The sequence below is a fragment of the Myotis yumanensis genome, unplaced genomic scaffold (assembly GCF_028538775.1).
Source record: "Myotis yumanensis isolate MYYU_CA2020_CCGP unplaced genomic scaffold, mMyoYum1.0.hap1 SCAF_2, whole genome shotgun sequence".
Taxonomy (NCBI): domain Eukaryota; kingdom Metazoa; phylum Chordata; class Mammalia; order Chiroptera; family Vespertilionidae; genus Myotis; species Myotis yumanensis.
In genome coordinates this window covers 184,686,662-184,699,751 of record NW_027223753.1, presented here as the reverse complement: position 1 = coordinate 184,699,751, position 13,090 = coordinate 184,686,662, and the positions used below count along the sequence as shown (strand labels likewise).

The 13,090-nt window shown below is 43.0% G+C and overlaps 1 protein-coding gene across 2 annotated transcripts in view; it reads right to left on the bottom strand.

Annotated features, from left to right (window-relative positions):
* The window catches only part of NCEH1 (neutral cholesterol ester hydrolase 1), a 57,044-nt gene that overhangs the window by 6,149 nt on the left and 37,805 nt on the right, over nt 1-13,090 (bottom strand). For both annotated transcript variants that reach the window (XM_070406787.1, XM_070406788.1), the window contains exons 3-4: nt 12,995-13,064; nt 940-1,111 (exon numbers count right to left, since the gene is read on the bottom strand). In XM_070406787.1, coding sequence (XP_070262888.1) covers nt 940-1,111; nt 12,995-13,064 — 242 coding nt within the window. The remainder of the gene's footprint in view (nt 1-939; nt 1,112-12,994; nt 13,065-13,090) is intronic.

The following is a 13,090-nucleotide window of genomic DNA, read 5'->3' as shown; positions in this document are numbered from 1 at the left end:
AAAAAAAATTAAGTTTATTAAAATATATTTTTATTGATTTCAGAGGGAGAGAGATAGAAACATCAATGATGAGAGAGAATCATTGATCGGTTGCCTCCTGCACTCCCCACAATGGGGATCCAGCCCGCACCAGGGCCTGTGCCCTGTCTGGGAATTGAACCGTGACCTCCTGGTTCGTAGATCAATGCTCAACCACTGAACCATGCCGGCTAGCAGAATTTAAGAAAAATTTTAAAATTTTCTACCTTTGGAAGTCCAACATGGAAAAGGAGCAGGAGATCCTGAACTTCCATGCATCCTCTGAGGAGCAAAGGCAGGGGGCGGGCTCTAAAATTGGCTTCTTGTCGTACTGACTGTACTCAGGGCCAGTACACGACTCAGAGATGACATGTCTCTCAGTGACCCCTCTTACTTCAGAAAACCCTCTGACCCGGGCACGTGCCCTGACCAGGAATCGAACTGGCGACCTCCTGGTGCATGGGTTGACACTCAACCACTGAGCCACACTGGCCAGGCCTCACTTCAATATTTTATCAAAAATGTCATGAACACATAATGATGTGATAAAAAAAATTATAAAAAAATAATGTTGGCAATAGAGAATGAAAATCAATATCGGATTTTATGAGGTACCCCTGAGTGAAAAGACAGCAGATAGTTAATATTCATTTTTATAAAAGAAAGAAAGAAAGAAAGAAAGAAAGAAAGAAAGAAAGAAAGAAAGAAAGAAAGAAGAAAGAAAGAAGAAAGAAAGAGTGAAAGCCCTCTGAGCTCACCAGGTCCAGCCATCTGAATAACCTGGCCACACGGTGACCAGCACACCTGGCTAAGCCTCTGCCACGGGTAGTAGAGAGTGTGTTGGTCTTTTGGATGTTACCATGCCCCCCCCCCCCCGCCCCCCGCCCCTGCTCCTGCCAGCACCTCAGAGCAGTCTGTTACCTGTTGGCCCAGGGCAGCGGCCAAATTCCCACCAGCACTGTCACCAGAAACGCCAATTCTGCCTGGGTCCACCGAATACTTCTGTAAGACTTCCGGCTGCAGGAAATACTTCGTGGCCCGTACAACATCGTGAATTTGCTCAGGAAAATAAACCTTCGGAACGAGCCTGTATCTGTGAAGACAAAAGTTGTATTCATTTAAGGACATGGCTGAGTCTTTTAGGCCATTTGAAGTTCAAGGAGACACTGGTTCTTTTGATGCCAGAAATAAACAGGTAAGAAATTGAAAAGAAAAATAAACCATTCATTTTCTTGCAAATCAAATACTTAGTTTGAAAATGTAATGATTTTGTATTATCAATAATTCTTCTTCTTTTTTTTTTTTACTATCAACCACCAAATCCAAACACTTACCACCACTACCAATGCAGAAACAAAAGTAAAAAGCAGTTGTCAATTACTCAGCTATGGATAGAACCACAGTGGATTTGGAATTTTATTCTGGAAGTCAGCATCCCATTCACAACACCTCTGGTTTAGAAAGTGACTCAGCAGCATTAACCACTTCACCAGTCATGTTTAATGAGTCCATATGGGATTCCTCATGATATACTTGTTAAATGTAGTAAAACCATACTCCAGTAAAGAGGTCGTACCAGTCTGACATTATGAGCAGCACATTCACTCTCTGGAAGGCTTAAACTAAAGTGCCAGTTGTCAACCAGCTAAAAGGAAGCCAAACTGCCAGCACGCCCAGGGCAGGCCCTCGGAGACACCTCTGGGCTTCTCCTACTGCCCTTCTTTGCAAGATCAGAGTCCCTTTCTGTTTCTACTCTGTGTATTCATATTCCCTTAAGGGTCCCCCAAAACCCTGTTTTTGTCAAATGCCCCATGCCATCTTACAAATCCATATTTGGTAGTCTCATCTTGGAGAGTCCTCTCAGTCTCCACCCTCCTTCCTTGCTTATTAATTCTTACTCATCCTTTAATCCTTACTCTAGGGTTTGGCCTCCTCTGGGCAGCCTTTCTTGACTATTAACTCCACTTGCTTATGGGGCTGAGGTAGCTACTATTCCTTGATTACTTCTATGTGCTGGGGTATATTACTCATCTTGAAATGATTTCTTTATGTATTCCTCTAAAGAGTGTGTTCTCTGATATCAGGGACTATGTTTCGTTCATCATTGTGTCTTCTGTATCTATCAATGTGCTAGGCACATAATCATCCATCCAGTAAATCTTTTGTAAGTATTAATATACCTTCATTTTGCAAATAGAAAGCACTGAGGCATAGACAAGTTACTTAATTTGTGAATAAGTCTAACACATCAAAACAAGGCAGACTGGAAACCACTTCATTAAAATCTAATACTTTATTACATGCATATATGCATAGCCCATGGGCATAGACAATAGTGTGATGAAGGCTCAGGATGAGTGGGTGTAGGGAGGAGGAGGTCAATGGGTAAAACAACAAAAGCAAGGGGGACATCTGTAATACTTTTAACAATAAAGATAAACTTTTTAAAAATAAAATCTAATAGTTAAGAGCTCGGGTCTTTTGATTTCCATTTCAAACTAGCATTCTTATTTTCAGAAACTAATTTTTCCTAAGCTACTCTACATAAGGCCATTTATCTCCCATATAAAATCCAATTATTTAACTAAATATCTTCACATTTAGTTAAATAGCCAAAGATCTTCACTGTGTAGATGGTCAAATGGACAAATATTTGTGAAATACTTTGACAAACAGAAATGTAGATCTGGTCATTCAGGAATGACTACATTAAACAACTCTAAGTGCAATAAGAAATTCCCTTGGTGACTGCCTTATAAGAGATAAATTAAGTTTTCTGATTTATTTCTTACTGTTTATATCTGTGGTGATTAAGTAATATCCAAAATGGTGTTTTTTCTCCAGTTGATTTTCATTAGTCTTAAAGCTACTGCTGTAACATTCCATTGGTAATAATTGGTGAAAGAAGTATAATGACACTGTTTTCTCCACTAGGTGGAGACAGCTCACAGGGTTCTGGGAAGAGATCTCAATATTTTAACTCCAGTATTACAGCAGAATTCTTAATTCTTTCAGTGAAATAAATACAAATGGACTTTATGACTCAAGTTGTGAAAATAAAGGCTACTTGGTCTCAGGAAGATTCCATATATCACGATAAACTATTTTCCTGACGGCCCAGGATGTCAGAACATATTCTACTAACACACAAACATAAATTCAATTTTCAGATGTTGTTTCACAAAAGGTCCTAGTGATTTTGAATAAAGAGAAAATGGGAAAGCTAAAACAAACACAAAAAAATGCTATTACCTCAAATCTTATCAGCCAGTTAGTAACTGGTTCAGATTAAACATGTTTAAATAGGTTATGATAAAAAGTCTTCCCGGCGCCCATAAAAACCTACCTCCCCACCCCTCCCTTTACCTTTGCTCAAGCTGGAAACATTCTCTAATTTGATTCAATAAGAAGGGACACTCTTTGCACAGACTGGGGACTACAGTGAAACTAGATATCGCTGAGGTCACCTCGTGTAAGATGAGCCTTCAAAGGAGCTTGAAATGGACCAGAGGAGCATAACAAAAGTTCTGTTGTATCCAGGCACAGGAAACTGAGAATCAGGAGGAAATTTATGAGTGGTGGAGCCAAAGAAAGCATGTGTAAATATGTGTATTGCCTGTTTGGGTTCAAAGCCATGTCCCTGCAAAGTACTGAGAGGATTCTGCCTTTTTTTTTTTAATTTAAAAATTATAGATCTTGACTAAAAGCGCCTAATGAATTCTAGCAAACAGAGTCTCAATTTCCCCAACTCACTGCAGGGATGGATGACTCTGCAATGCCAGCGTTTGCCTATCTACTACTGTGCACGCCTCCCACCAGAACTAAATTTACTGTACACTCAGGGATGAGGTTTAGTCAAGTTAATCAAGGTGTGCACTCTATAACAGTCATGTTCCTGCTAGGCGAGCACCTCACCTAGTGCTCTGCAGATGGGTTTCACTCGAATCTCAGAGCAAACCTGTGGGTTTAAGGATGAACATGGGAGGCTCAAGGAGGATGTGTCACTTGTCTACAACAGCTAGTAGGAGGCCAAGCTGTGATGTGAATTCACAGATTTTAAAACCCATGTGTGTCGTATTTCCCCTTCTAAAATATATTTTCTTCAACACTCACAGGCTTTTACTAATGTGCATGTGTGCTCTCATTACCTACCAAAGCAGTAAGTTCTCAAAAGTGTAGATTTCTGCCTCGTTGGCATGGCTCAGTGGTTGAATGTCGACCTATGAACCACAAGGTCACAGTTCGATTCCCAGTCAGGGCACGTGCCCCGGTTGCAGACTGGACCACCCCAGAATGGGACATGCAGGAGGCAACCGATCAATGATTCTCTCTCATCATTGATGTTTCTATCTCTCTCCTCCTCTCCCTTCCTCTCTGAAATCAATATATATATATATTTTTAAAGTGTAGATTTCTGAAACCCTAGAACCTCTCTCATGATTTTAATGGTTTTGCAATATTCTCAAAACAAACCACCAAGCACAGTGTCTGGGCACAAGGTACATCTTGTGGATGAAAAGGGGGTGTTATAATAACTAGACGCCCAGTGCACGAAATTTGTGCACTGGTAGGGTCCCTAGCGGCTGCTGGCCAGATACTCCCTCCCTTCCTCCGGCTGCCTGCCACCACCGGTGCCACCCAGGGCCTCATTCCTGTCCCCCCGGCCAGCCTCGCCCCCTGGTCAAACTCCCAGATGAACTCCCAGTTGAGGGAACAATTTGCATACAACACTTTTATTATATAGGATCATAAATCCCTAACTGGGCAAGGCGTGGTGGGTAGTGATGCCTCAGACATATAACTTCTTTAGTTTTTAAGCCAGCCCAGTCCATTGTTCTTGTGCATCTAGGTCAGCCGCGGGCTGGATCCGGCCCGTTTGAAATGAATAAAACTAAAAATAAAAAAAGACCGTACCCTTTTATGTAATGATGTTTACTTTGAATTTATATTAGTTCACACAAACACTCCATCCATGCTTTTGTTCCGGATGTCCAGTTTAAGAACCCACTGTGGCCCTCGAGTCAAAAAGTTTGCCCACCCCTGATCTAGGTTAACACACCTTTGAGATGCCAGAAGAGACCCCTGGAAGGTGTAACCACCCTCAAGACAGCACATAATCTTGTTAACTACCCTGTAATCTAACCAGGCCTTGCTTTCTCCCACCTTCCTGTCATCTTTCTTATATTTCCTCCTGAATTCCAAATGCATAAACAAAACTGCAAACTAACACTCTGGAGCAGCAGTTCTCAACCTGTGGGTCGCGACCCCTTTGGGGGTTGAACGACCCTTTCATAGGGGTCGCCTAAGACCATCGGAAAACACATATATAACTACATATTGTTTTTGTGATTAATCACTATGCTTTAATTATGTTCAATTTGTAACAATGAAAATACATCCTGCATATCAGATATTCACATTACGATTCATAACAGTAGCAAAATTACAGTTATGAAGTAGCAACGAAAATAATTTTATGGCTGGGGGTCACCACAACATGAGGAAAGGGTTGCGGCATCAGGAAGGTTGAGAACCACTGCTCTGGAGCATCAGACATCTTGCTTCCTGGCAACTGCCATCAGTTTTGGCTCAGATAAACGCTTATAAAAATTCTCTGCAGGTTTGGATGTTTCTTCTGTTGACAGTCTTTAGTAACATACTTTTCTTTCCTCCCAATACAATTTTAAAGATTTGCTTCTTTTACATATAACACTCTCTGTGGTGAGAAAAGTAATAAGCCATATGGCTTTAACAACATAAAAACAGAGAGTCTTCCTAACCCACCTACCCGTCTGGTACATCTCCAAGGACTCCGCTTGCTGCATCCTATGCATAGCTCAGTTTCAAACTCCGTATGCACCGTGGGACAACCCTGGGGGCTTTGCAAAAACACTGAGCCCCTCTACAAAGCATCCCAATTCATCTGATCTGGAGTAGAGCCCAGCATAGCTATATTTGAAGAAAAATTCCCCCAGGCAATTCTAATGTGCAGCCAAGGTTCAGAACTACCACCGAGTCCAGCCACATGGAGAGTCTTCTCTGAGCCAGGTCCTAATGCATTGATCCCTCTCTCCATCCCCGATGCCCTCCCCTCCCCCACCCAGCAACGCCTCATCAAATGTTCCGATCCTTTAAGTCTCATTTCAAATAATGCCACTTAATCTGTGAAACCTTTCGAGAGCCCAGCCAAAAGCAACTCCCTCCTTCCTGGAAGCCCTACAGGTCTCCCCGAGGATAGGTGGTAAGGCAGACATCTCTGGAAGCAGATGTAAAGTCAGGATAACGTACTCAAGCGCTGGATGGATACCCACCTGAAGCGGGCAGCACCCACTTTATTAAGGGGCAGGGAGATGGGCTAGTGCTCAGAAAGACTGACAGGTTGCTCCTTAAGTCAGAGGCCGGTGCTGCACTCAAGCCCAGTAGTTCCCGTGGTTGAAGGGAAATGTAAGTGGCTACAGGCCTGTGGAAGTTGAAGCCCTGAATGTCACTATTGTTCTAGTGACACTGTAACTCGTTCTCCCTCCAATAGCCCCACCTGGAAACACTGTGTACAACCTTCCACTGCAGACAAGGACACCAAGTGCTCTTCGTGGACTGCCAGTTAGGTGAAAGGTGCGCCTGACATTCCAGAATGAAATCATACACCTATGAGATCCGGCAGGTGTGAGATAAAAATCTCACTCCTTTTTTTTTTCTTTTTTTCCTCCTTTTCACTGTCTCCCAGGAGGAGCTCAATAGATTCATCTTGTGAATACAAAAAGGTTACTATTCGCCCGAACGGTGTGGCTCAGTGATTGAGCGTCGACCTATAAACCAAGCGTTCACGGTTCAATTTCTAGTCAGGGCACACGCCTGGGTTTCAGGCTCCATCCCCAGTAGGGGGAGGTGTGCGGGAGGCAGCCTATAGATGATTCTCTCATCATTAAGGTTTCTATCTCTCTCTCTTTCTCCCTTCCTCTCTGAAATCAATAAAAATATATATTTTAAAAAGGTTACTGTTCTCATTCATAGAGAAGGTCTCTTCAACAGATCAATAATTGCATCCGTATTGTGCTCTCTGTGAGAGACATCTCCAGAGGAAGTCCATTCTCCTAACAGAGAAAAGCTTCCTTTCCATTAAAACAGCGGTTCTCAACCTGTGGGTCGCGACCCCTTTGGGGGTCGAACAACCCTTTCACAGGGGTCGCCTAAAACCATCGGAAAACACATATATAATTACATATTGTTTTTGTGATTAATCACTATGCTTTAATTATGTTCAATTTGTAACAATGAAAATACATCCTGCATATCAGATATATTTACATTACAATTCATAACAGTAGCAAAATTACAGTTATGAAGTAGCAACGAAAATAATTTTATGGTTGGGGGTCACCACAACATGAGGAACTGTATTAAAGGGTCACGGCATTAGGAAGGTTGAAAACCACTGCATTAAAAGAACCTACACTAACATTGCACATGTGGGAGCACTGGGAATACTTGATCATTTATCTTTTCATTCTTAAAATGTGGTTAGTGCATGAAGAATGGGGAAGGGTCCTCCTTTCTGGTTCTCCTCTCAAAACTGGCCCCTGGATAGAGCTTTGATGTATTTGTGATCCTTCGGCAAAAGGAGAGCTGAGGTTAGCAAAGGCTCGGCTGACTGGGTAAGAATCGCATCCACAAGAACTGACCCGTCAGAATGCAGCACCAGAACTCCGATCCATGCCCAGGATGGGATTCTCTGATGCCCCTTTCACCAACCAAGACTTCTGGAGTCCTATCTCCCTACACAGCAGGGAGCTCCCCAGACTCTCCGCCTTTATCTAACTGCCTCCTCCCATTCAGATGCAAACCTCCCCTTTCCCCTCAAAGGTAAACAGGCAGCCAGAGCACGCCCCCAGGTGGCTACGGAAGTCTGAGCAGGTTTGGTGCCCGGTCCTTCTGGCCTCCTTTCTCTGTCATTTCAGAAGCTAAACATAGCTCTAGGGTTCAGGCGTGGGTTAACCAGGCTCTCAGCCTCCCTGTGGTTTGCAGTCCCAGGTGTTCTGTAGCCGCAGCGCAGGCTTTTTGTAAAGCGCCAGTCTCCCCCCCTCCCCTCCCCCAGAAATTCTAAAAAAACCCCACAAAACCACAAAAGAGAAACCGGTGGATTTTTGATAGTAGAAAACCAAGCCAAAGGCTTTAGTGAAATGTCTAAAAAGGAGATTCACCAAGTTAATGATAGTGAAGAGACTAAAAGGACCTATTTCTTCCAATAAACCTTTTCCCTTGTTTTTTTTTTTTTTTTTTTTTTATGGTTCTGTTACTGCCACCTGACATCTGACGGAATGGGAAGAAATCGTCATATACAGAGGGGAGTTTACGAGTGTAGTAAAGATTTCATTGAAAGCAAAACACAACTTGAAACTGTTTTCCTCATCCAAGAAAGCAACATAAGTGCTTTCCAGAACTTAACAGAACTCATAGGATTAAATAAAATGCATTAAATAGAATTTAACAATATGCTAACTGTGTTAGCTTACATTTTATCTTTAAAAAAAAAAGAAATTAAATCTTCCTTTTCCCTCATTTTTCATGGTTCTGGTATTGTGTCTGATTATATAAACTACAGGTAAATAGATACCATTTCTTAAGAAAGATACCATATTCTAGGTAAACTGCAGTGAATGTTGTGAAAATAAGTTTATGAATATAAAATAGGACCTTCCTAGATCAGATAAGTGAGGCTACATCCATGTATCCTTGGTATTATAAGTTTAAAAGATAAACTGTTTCATTTACTTAACGAACACGTATTGGGCAATGGATATGTAAAATAGTGGAGTGTTGTGGAAGCTACTGAATAGAAGGCACAGCCTGTTTTTATACCTTGAGGCCTTTATCTACATCTCTCTTGCTGGCTCAGTCCCCAGAACCTTGAGCCAGTGCCAGCAACATGAACTGAGCAGTTCCAACTCCTGCTGCTCTCCTCATGTGAGGGGATCCCATGGTCAGCGCGGCCCCCAACCCTTGCCTACCAGCTTCCTCAGAGCAAACCTTCCCCCAGGCCTCACCCCGGGTGAAGGAAGCTGTGACCCACCACCACTCCCGTGGGCCTCGAAGATAAGGGAGCAGCTATCTCCAGACAGCATTCCTGCTGGGGAAGGTGGGATTCCCGGAAAGCCGGGGCCCACGTCTTCCCCAAGACTCTCAGGATCACCCACCATTAATTCTTTTCCTTAGTCATCGTCAGAAGTATGAGTCCCTCTATCTGTCTTCTCTCATGTTTTATTCCCTAAGTGCCCTCTGCCTCCTCCCCTTCCTCCCAAGCCCTCTCATGACACCACTTTGGACCTCCAGGGCCAACTCACTTTGTCTAACTAGGTTCTACTTGTCCATAGGACCTCGATTCCAAGATGACTTATGACACCTTTTCTGACCCTGCAAACTGGGGTAAGATCTTACCTATTAGATTCCTCCATTACTACCTACCTTCTACTTCACATCACTTATCACACTTAGCATGACTTGTTCAAGGTTTATTTTCTCACCTAGATTTTATTTTCTCCCCTAGATTCATGAGGGCAGAAATGATGGCTGTCTTACTCACATTGTATGCCACCAGAATTTAACCTAGTAACTGGCACATAATACGGATTCAATAGATATATACGGGATAAAAGAAAGAGGAAAGATATAGCAGTGAGAGGAAATATGTTTTCAAGTCAGATGATACTTTCCAAGAGAAACATCATGATCATATGATATTGGCTATCCCTCAACCAGAGCGTAGGTTTTGCAGCTCTTTGTGGGCTGGTCGGCCTGGAGCCTAAGCATCTTAGCTCATCATTTCTGCGAAGGAAAGTGCTGAGAGCTCCAAACACGTGTTGGTAAATAAATTTGTCAGTTGGGCCTTTCCATTCTGTGGGCTACAGCACTAAGCTTCCAGACCAGCGGTTCTCAACCTGTGGGTCGCGACCCCTTTGGCGGTCGAACAACCCTTTCACAGGGGTTGCCTAAGACCATCCTGCATATCAGATATTTACATTACGATTCATAACAGTAGCAACATTACAGTTATGAAGTAGCAACGAAAATAATTTTCTGGTTGGGTCACAACATGAGGAACTGTATTTAAAGGGCCAGAAGGTTGAGAACCACTGCTCCAGACTGTCTCTAGCACCTTTGGGTATCTGAAGCCCTTCTATCTCAATTGTCCGAACTGATTCTCCTGACAACTCAACTCAAAGTATATTTGCCTCACATACATGTGCTAAGCCTTGTGCTGGGTGATGGGGACCCAAAGGAAAGAAGGCATGATTTCTGTCCCAGCAGCTCACATTTGCGACACACACAAAAGAATCCTAACCCCACTTTGCACGTGAGGTTAAATGACTTGCCTGAGGTCACGCAGTTGTGAGTAACGATAATGGCCCACAGCTGCGATGCCTCCCAGCTGAAAAAACTTATGGAACTACATTAGGCCCTACGGAAAGTAAAAAATGGAAGTGGTCCCTCCATGTTTTAGTTCTTAAAAAAAAAAAAAAATTCTTCAAAAACATCTCATCCATCCTTGTGTGTTTGATGATACGCCTGAGAACACCTGTTTTACCTAAACCAGATGCTGACAGGTGGGGAAGGGCGTGTCGGAAGAACGCAGGCATGCTGCCAACTGCTTATATAGAAGCCCTGGAGGGTGAGGCCTGGGTGGAGAATCCTCATGGTGTCAAGGAAAGCAGGGCCAACTTTCCTCCTTCCCCCAGGCCTTTGAGGAGCTGGGGCTACACAGGAAACCGCGGAAGGGGCTCCGAGGCTGGTTCCCCAGCACCGAGCTGTGGGACCTTGCTCCATACTGGGGCTCAGCGGCTTACACAGCCCTGGTTTCCTCTGGCCTGCTGCCCGGGCCAGATGACATCATCACTTAAGTGAAGGTTCCTGCATTACCACACTTCCCCGAGGTCCCTGGAGTGACCTGGGAGGCCTCCCTGAGAGGCCACTCTGCTGAGGAAGCAGCCACAGCACCGCTCCAGGTGGCTCCACGGCTTCTGCGCACAGGGTCAGGGCTGCCCACAGGACTCGGGAGACCAGCCCTTCCACGGGCTGCAGAAGAAAGGATTCTCTGAGGTCTCAGATCTGGGTTGGGGGCAAGGAGGGAAATCTGCTGGCAGAAAGAGGTAGAAGGACTAGGGGAGCTGGGTAAGCTCAGTGCATGCAGAGTGGCTGATGGTGCCGTAACACTGTCACACTGTTACTGGGCATCACCAGCTTCCTCCAGGACTGGCTTGCTGCCGGGCCTCGGAACGGTTTGGACTGGCTCAGTTCCCCACTCCAGCCCTGTGACTAGCGAGCTGTGGGACCTCCCGCAGGTTACTTAACTTCTCAGGCATCAATTTCTTCATCTGTGAGGAAAATATCAAAATACTTGGATGACTTATATGAGGATTAAGCAAGAGTCTATTCATTCATCCCACAAATATTTATTGAATGCCCACTATCTGCCAAGAATGTTTCCAGGCAATGAACAAAAGAGGCAAAAAATCTCCCAAATCTCTGCCTTAATGAAACGTACATTGTCCGTTTCCATTCAGTACAATGACTACCTAATAAGTTTATGATCTGTCAGATGTTGATGACAGTTTTGGAGAAAAATAAAGCAGAGGAAAAGTGGGTTGTAATTTTTTTTTTGGAATGCGGTTCTATCTGTGAATGGAGGGGGAAGAACTGGTAGGTAGAGTTGTGTCTGCATCTGAAATTTTCATTATTTATTAATATTTTTACTTACTATCAGTTTACATTTTTAAGTGTTTTTATGGCTCTTTGGGGGTATAGTTGACATAAAATAAAGTACACACATTTAAAATGGACAATTTGATAGATTTTTACGTATGTATACACCCTGGAAACCACCACCACAATGAAGATAATAAACATAGCCATCACCCTTCAAAGTTTCCTCCTGCCCCTTTGTAATCTATCCCTTCCACCACGCACTTCCCCAATCTGTCCCCAAGCCACCACTGTTCTTTCTTCTATTACTATAGATGAGCCCACATTTACTAGAAATCTATATAAATGAAGGGTTGCAATTTTAAATAGGGGAGTCAGGGAAGGCCTAGCTGAAAGGATGACGTGAGAAAAAGATGGCAAGGAGGAGAGACAGGTGTGCAACAGCACCTGCACCAGGTCCGCCACGGAACAGGTACCATGGTTTTGTATTATCACTATCCCCACATCTGGTATAAACACTCACATTCTGCTTAGTTTCCCAGAAAGATGGCTAATGTATAACTGGTAAGAGCAACTCAAAAGATCGATACTAATATCACTACTAATAATGACAATAATAACTACATCGACGAAGATTCATTGCACTCATCACTGTTCACAAGGTCTGACTTACAGAACCTGAGTCTGGGAGAATCACTTTTACAACTCATGGTTGCAGGACAGATTTTCTCAAAATGCTGATTGGTTTTTAGTTTTTAAAAAAGCAGTAATCAGCCCAACCAGCATGGCTCAATGGTTGACCTATGAACCAGGAGGTCACGGTTCTATTCCCAGTCAGTGCACATGTCCAGGTTGCAGGCTCGATCCCCAGTGTAGGGTGTGCAGGAGGCAGCCAATCAATGATTCTCTCTCATCATTGATGTTTCTATCTCTCTCTCTCCCTCTCGCTTCCTCTCTGAAATCAATAAAAAAATAAAAATAAAAAAGCAGTAATCAAGCTTATATGCTATAGATAACTGACTGTATATATCACTAAATTTCAATTAATTCATTTTCCAGAAGTTACAAAACTAAAATAAAATAAAAAATAAGTTGAGGCATTATAAAGAGAGAAATTCTAAGTTATATCTGAAATCATTTTGTGTAACCTTGGGAAAGTCACCTCACCTCTCTGGGCCTTTATTTTTAGACTTTATTTTATCGCTTGTAAATTAAAGTAACTGCACAATTATCTAGGATCCTTTCTTAAAATTTTTTTCTATGACTAGTATTAATTACTTACTCAATGGAGACAATGACAGCATTCAACTCCTCAGCCATTGCTGTACACAGTTCATCATAATATCTGATTTCTAAAGGAAACAAAGGAGCAATCACT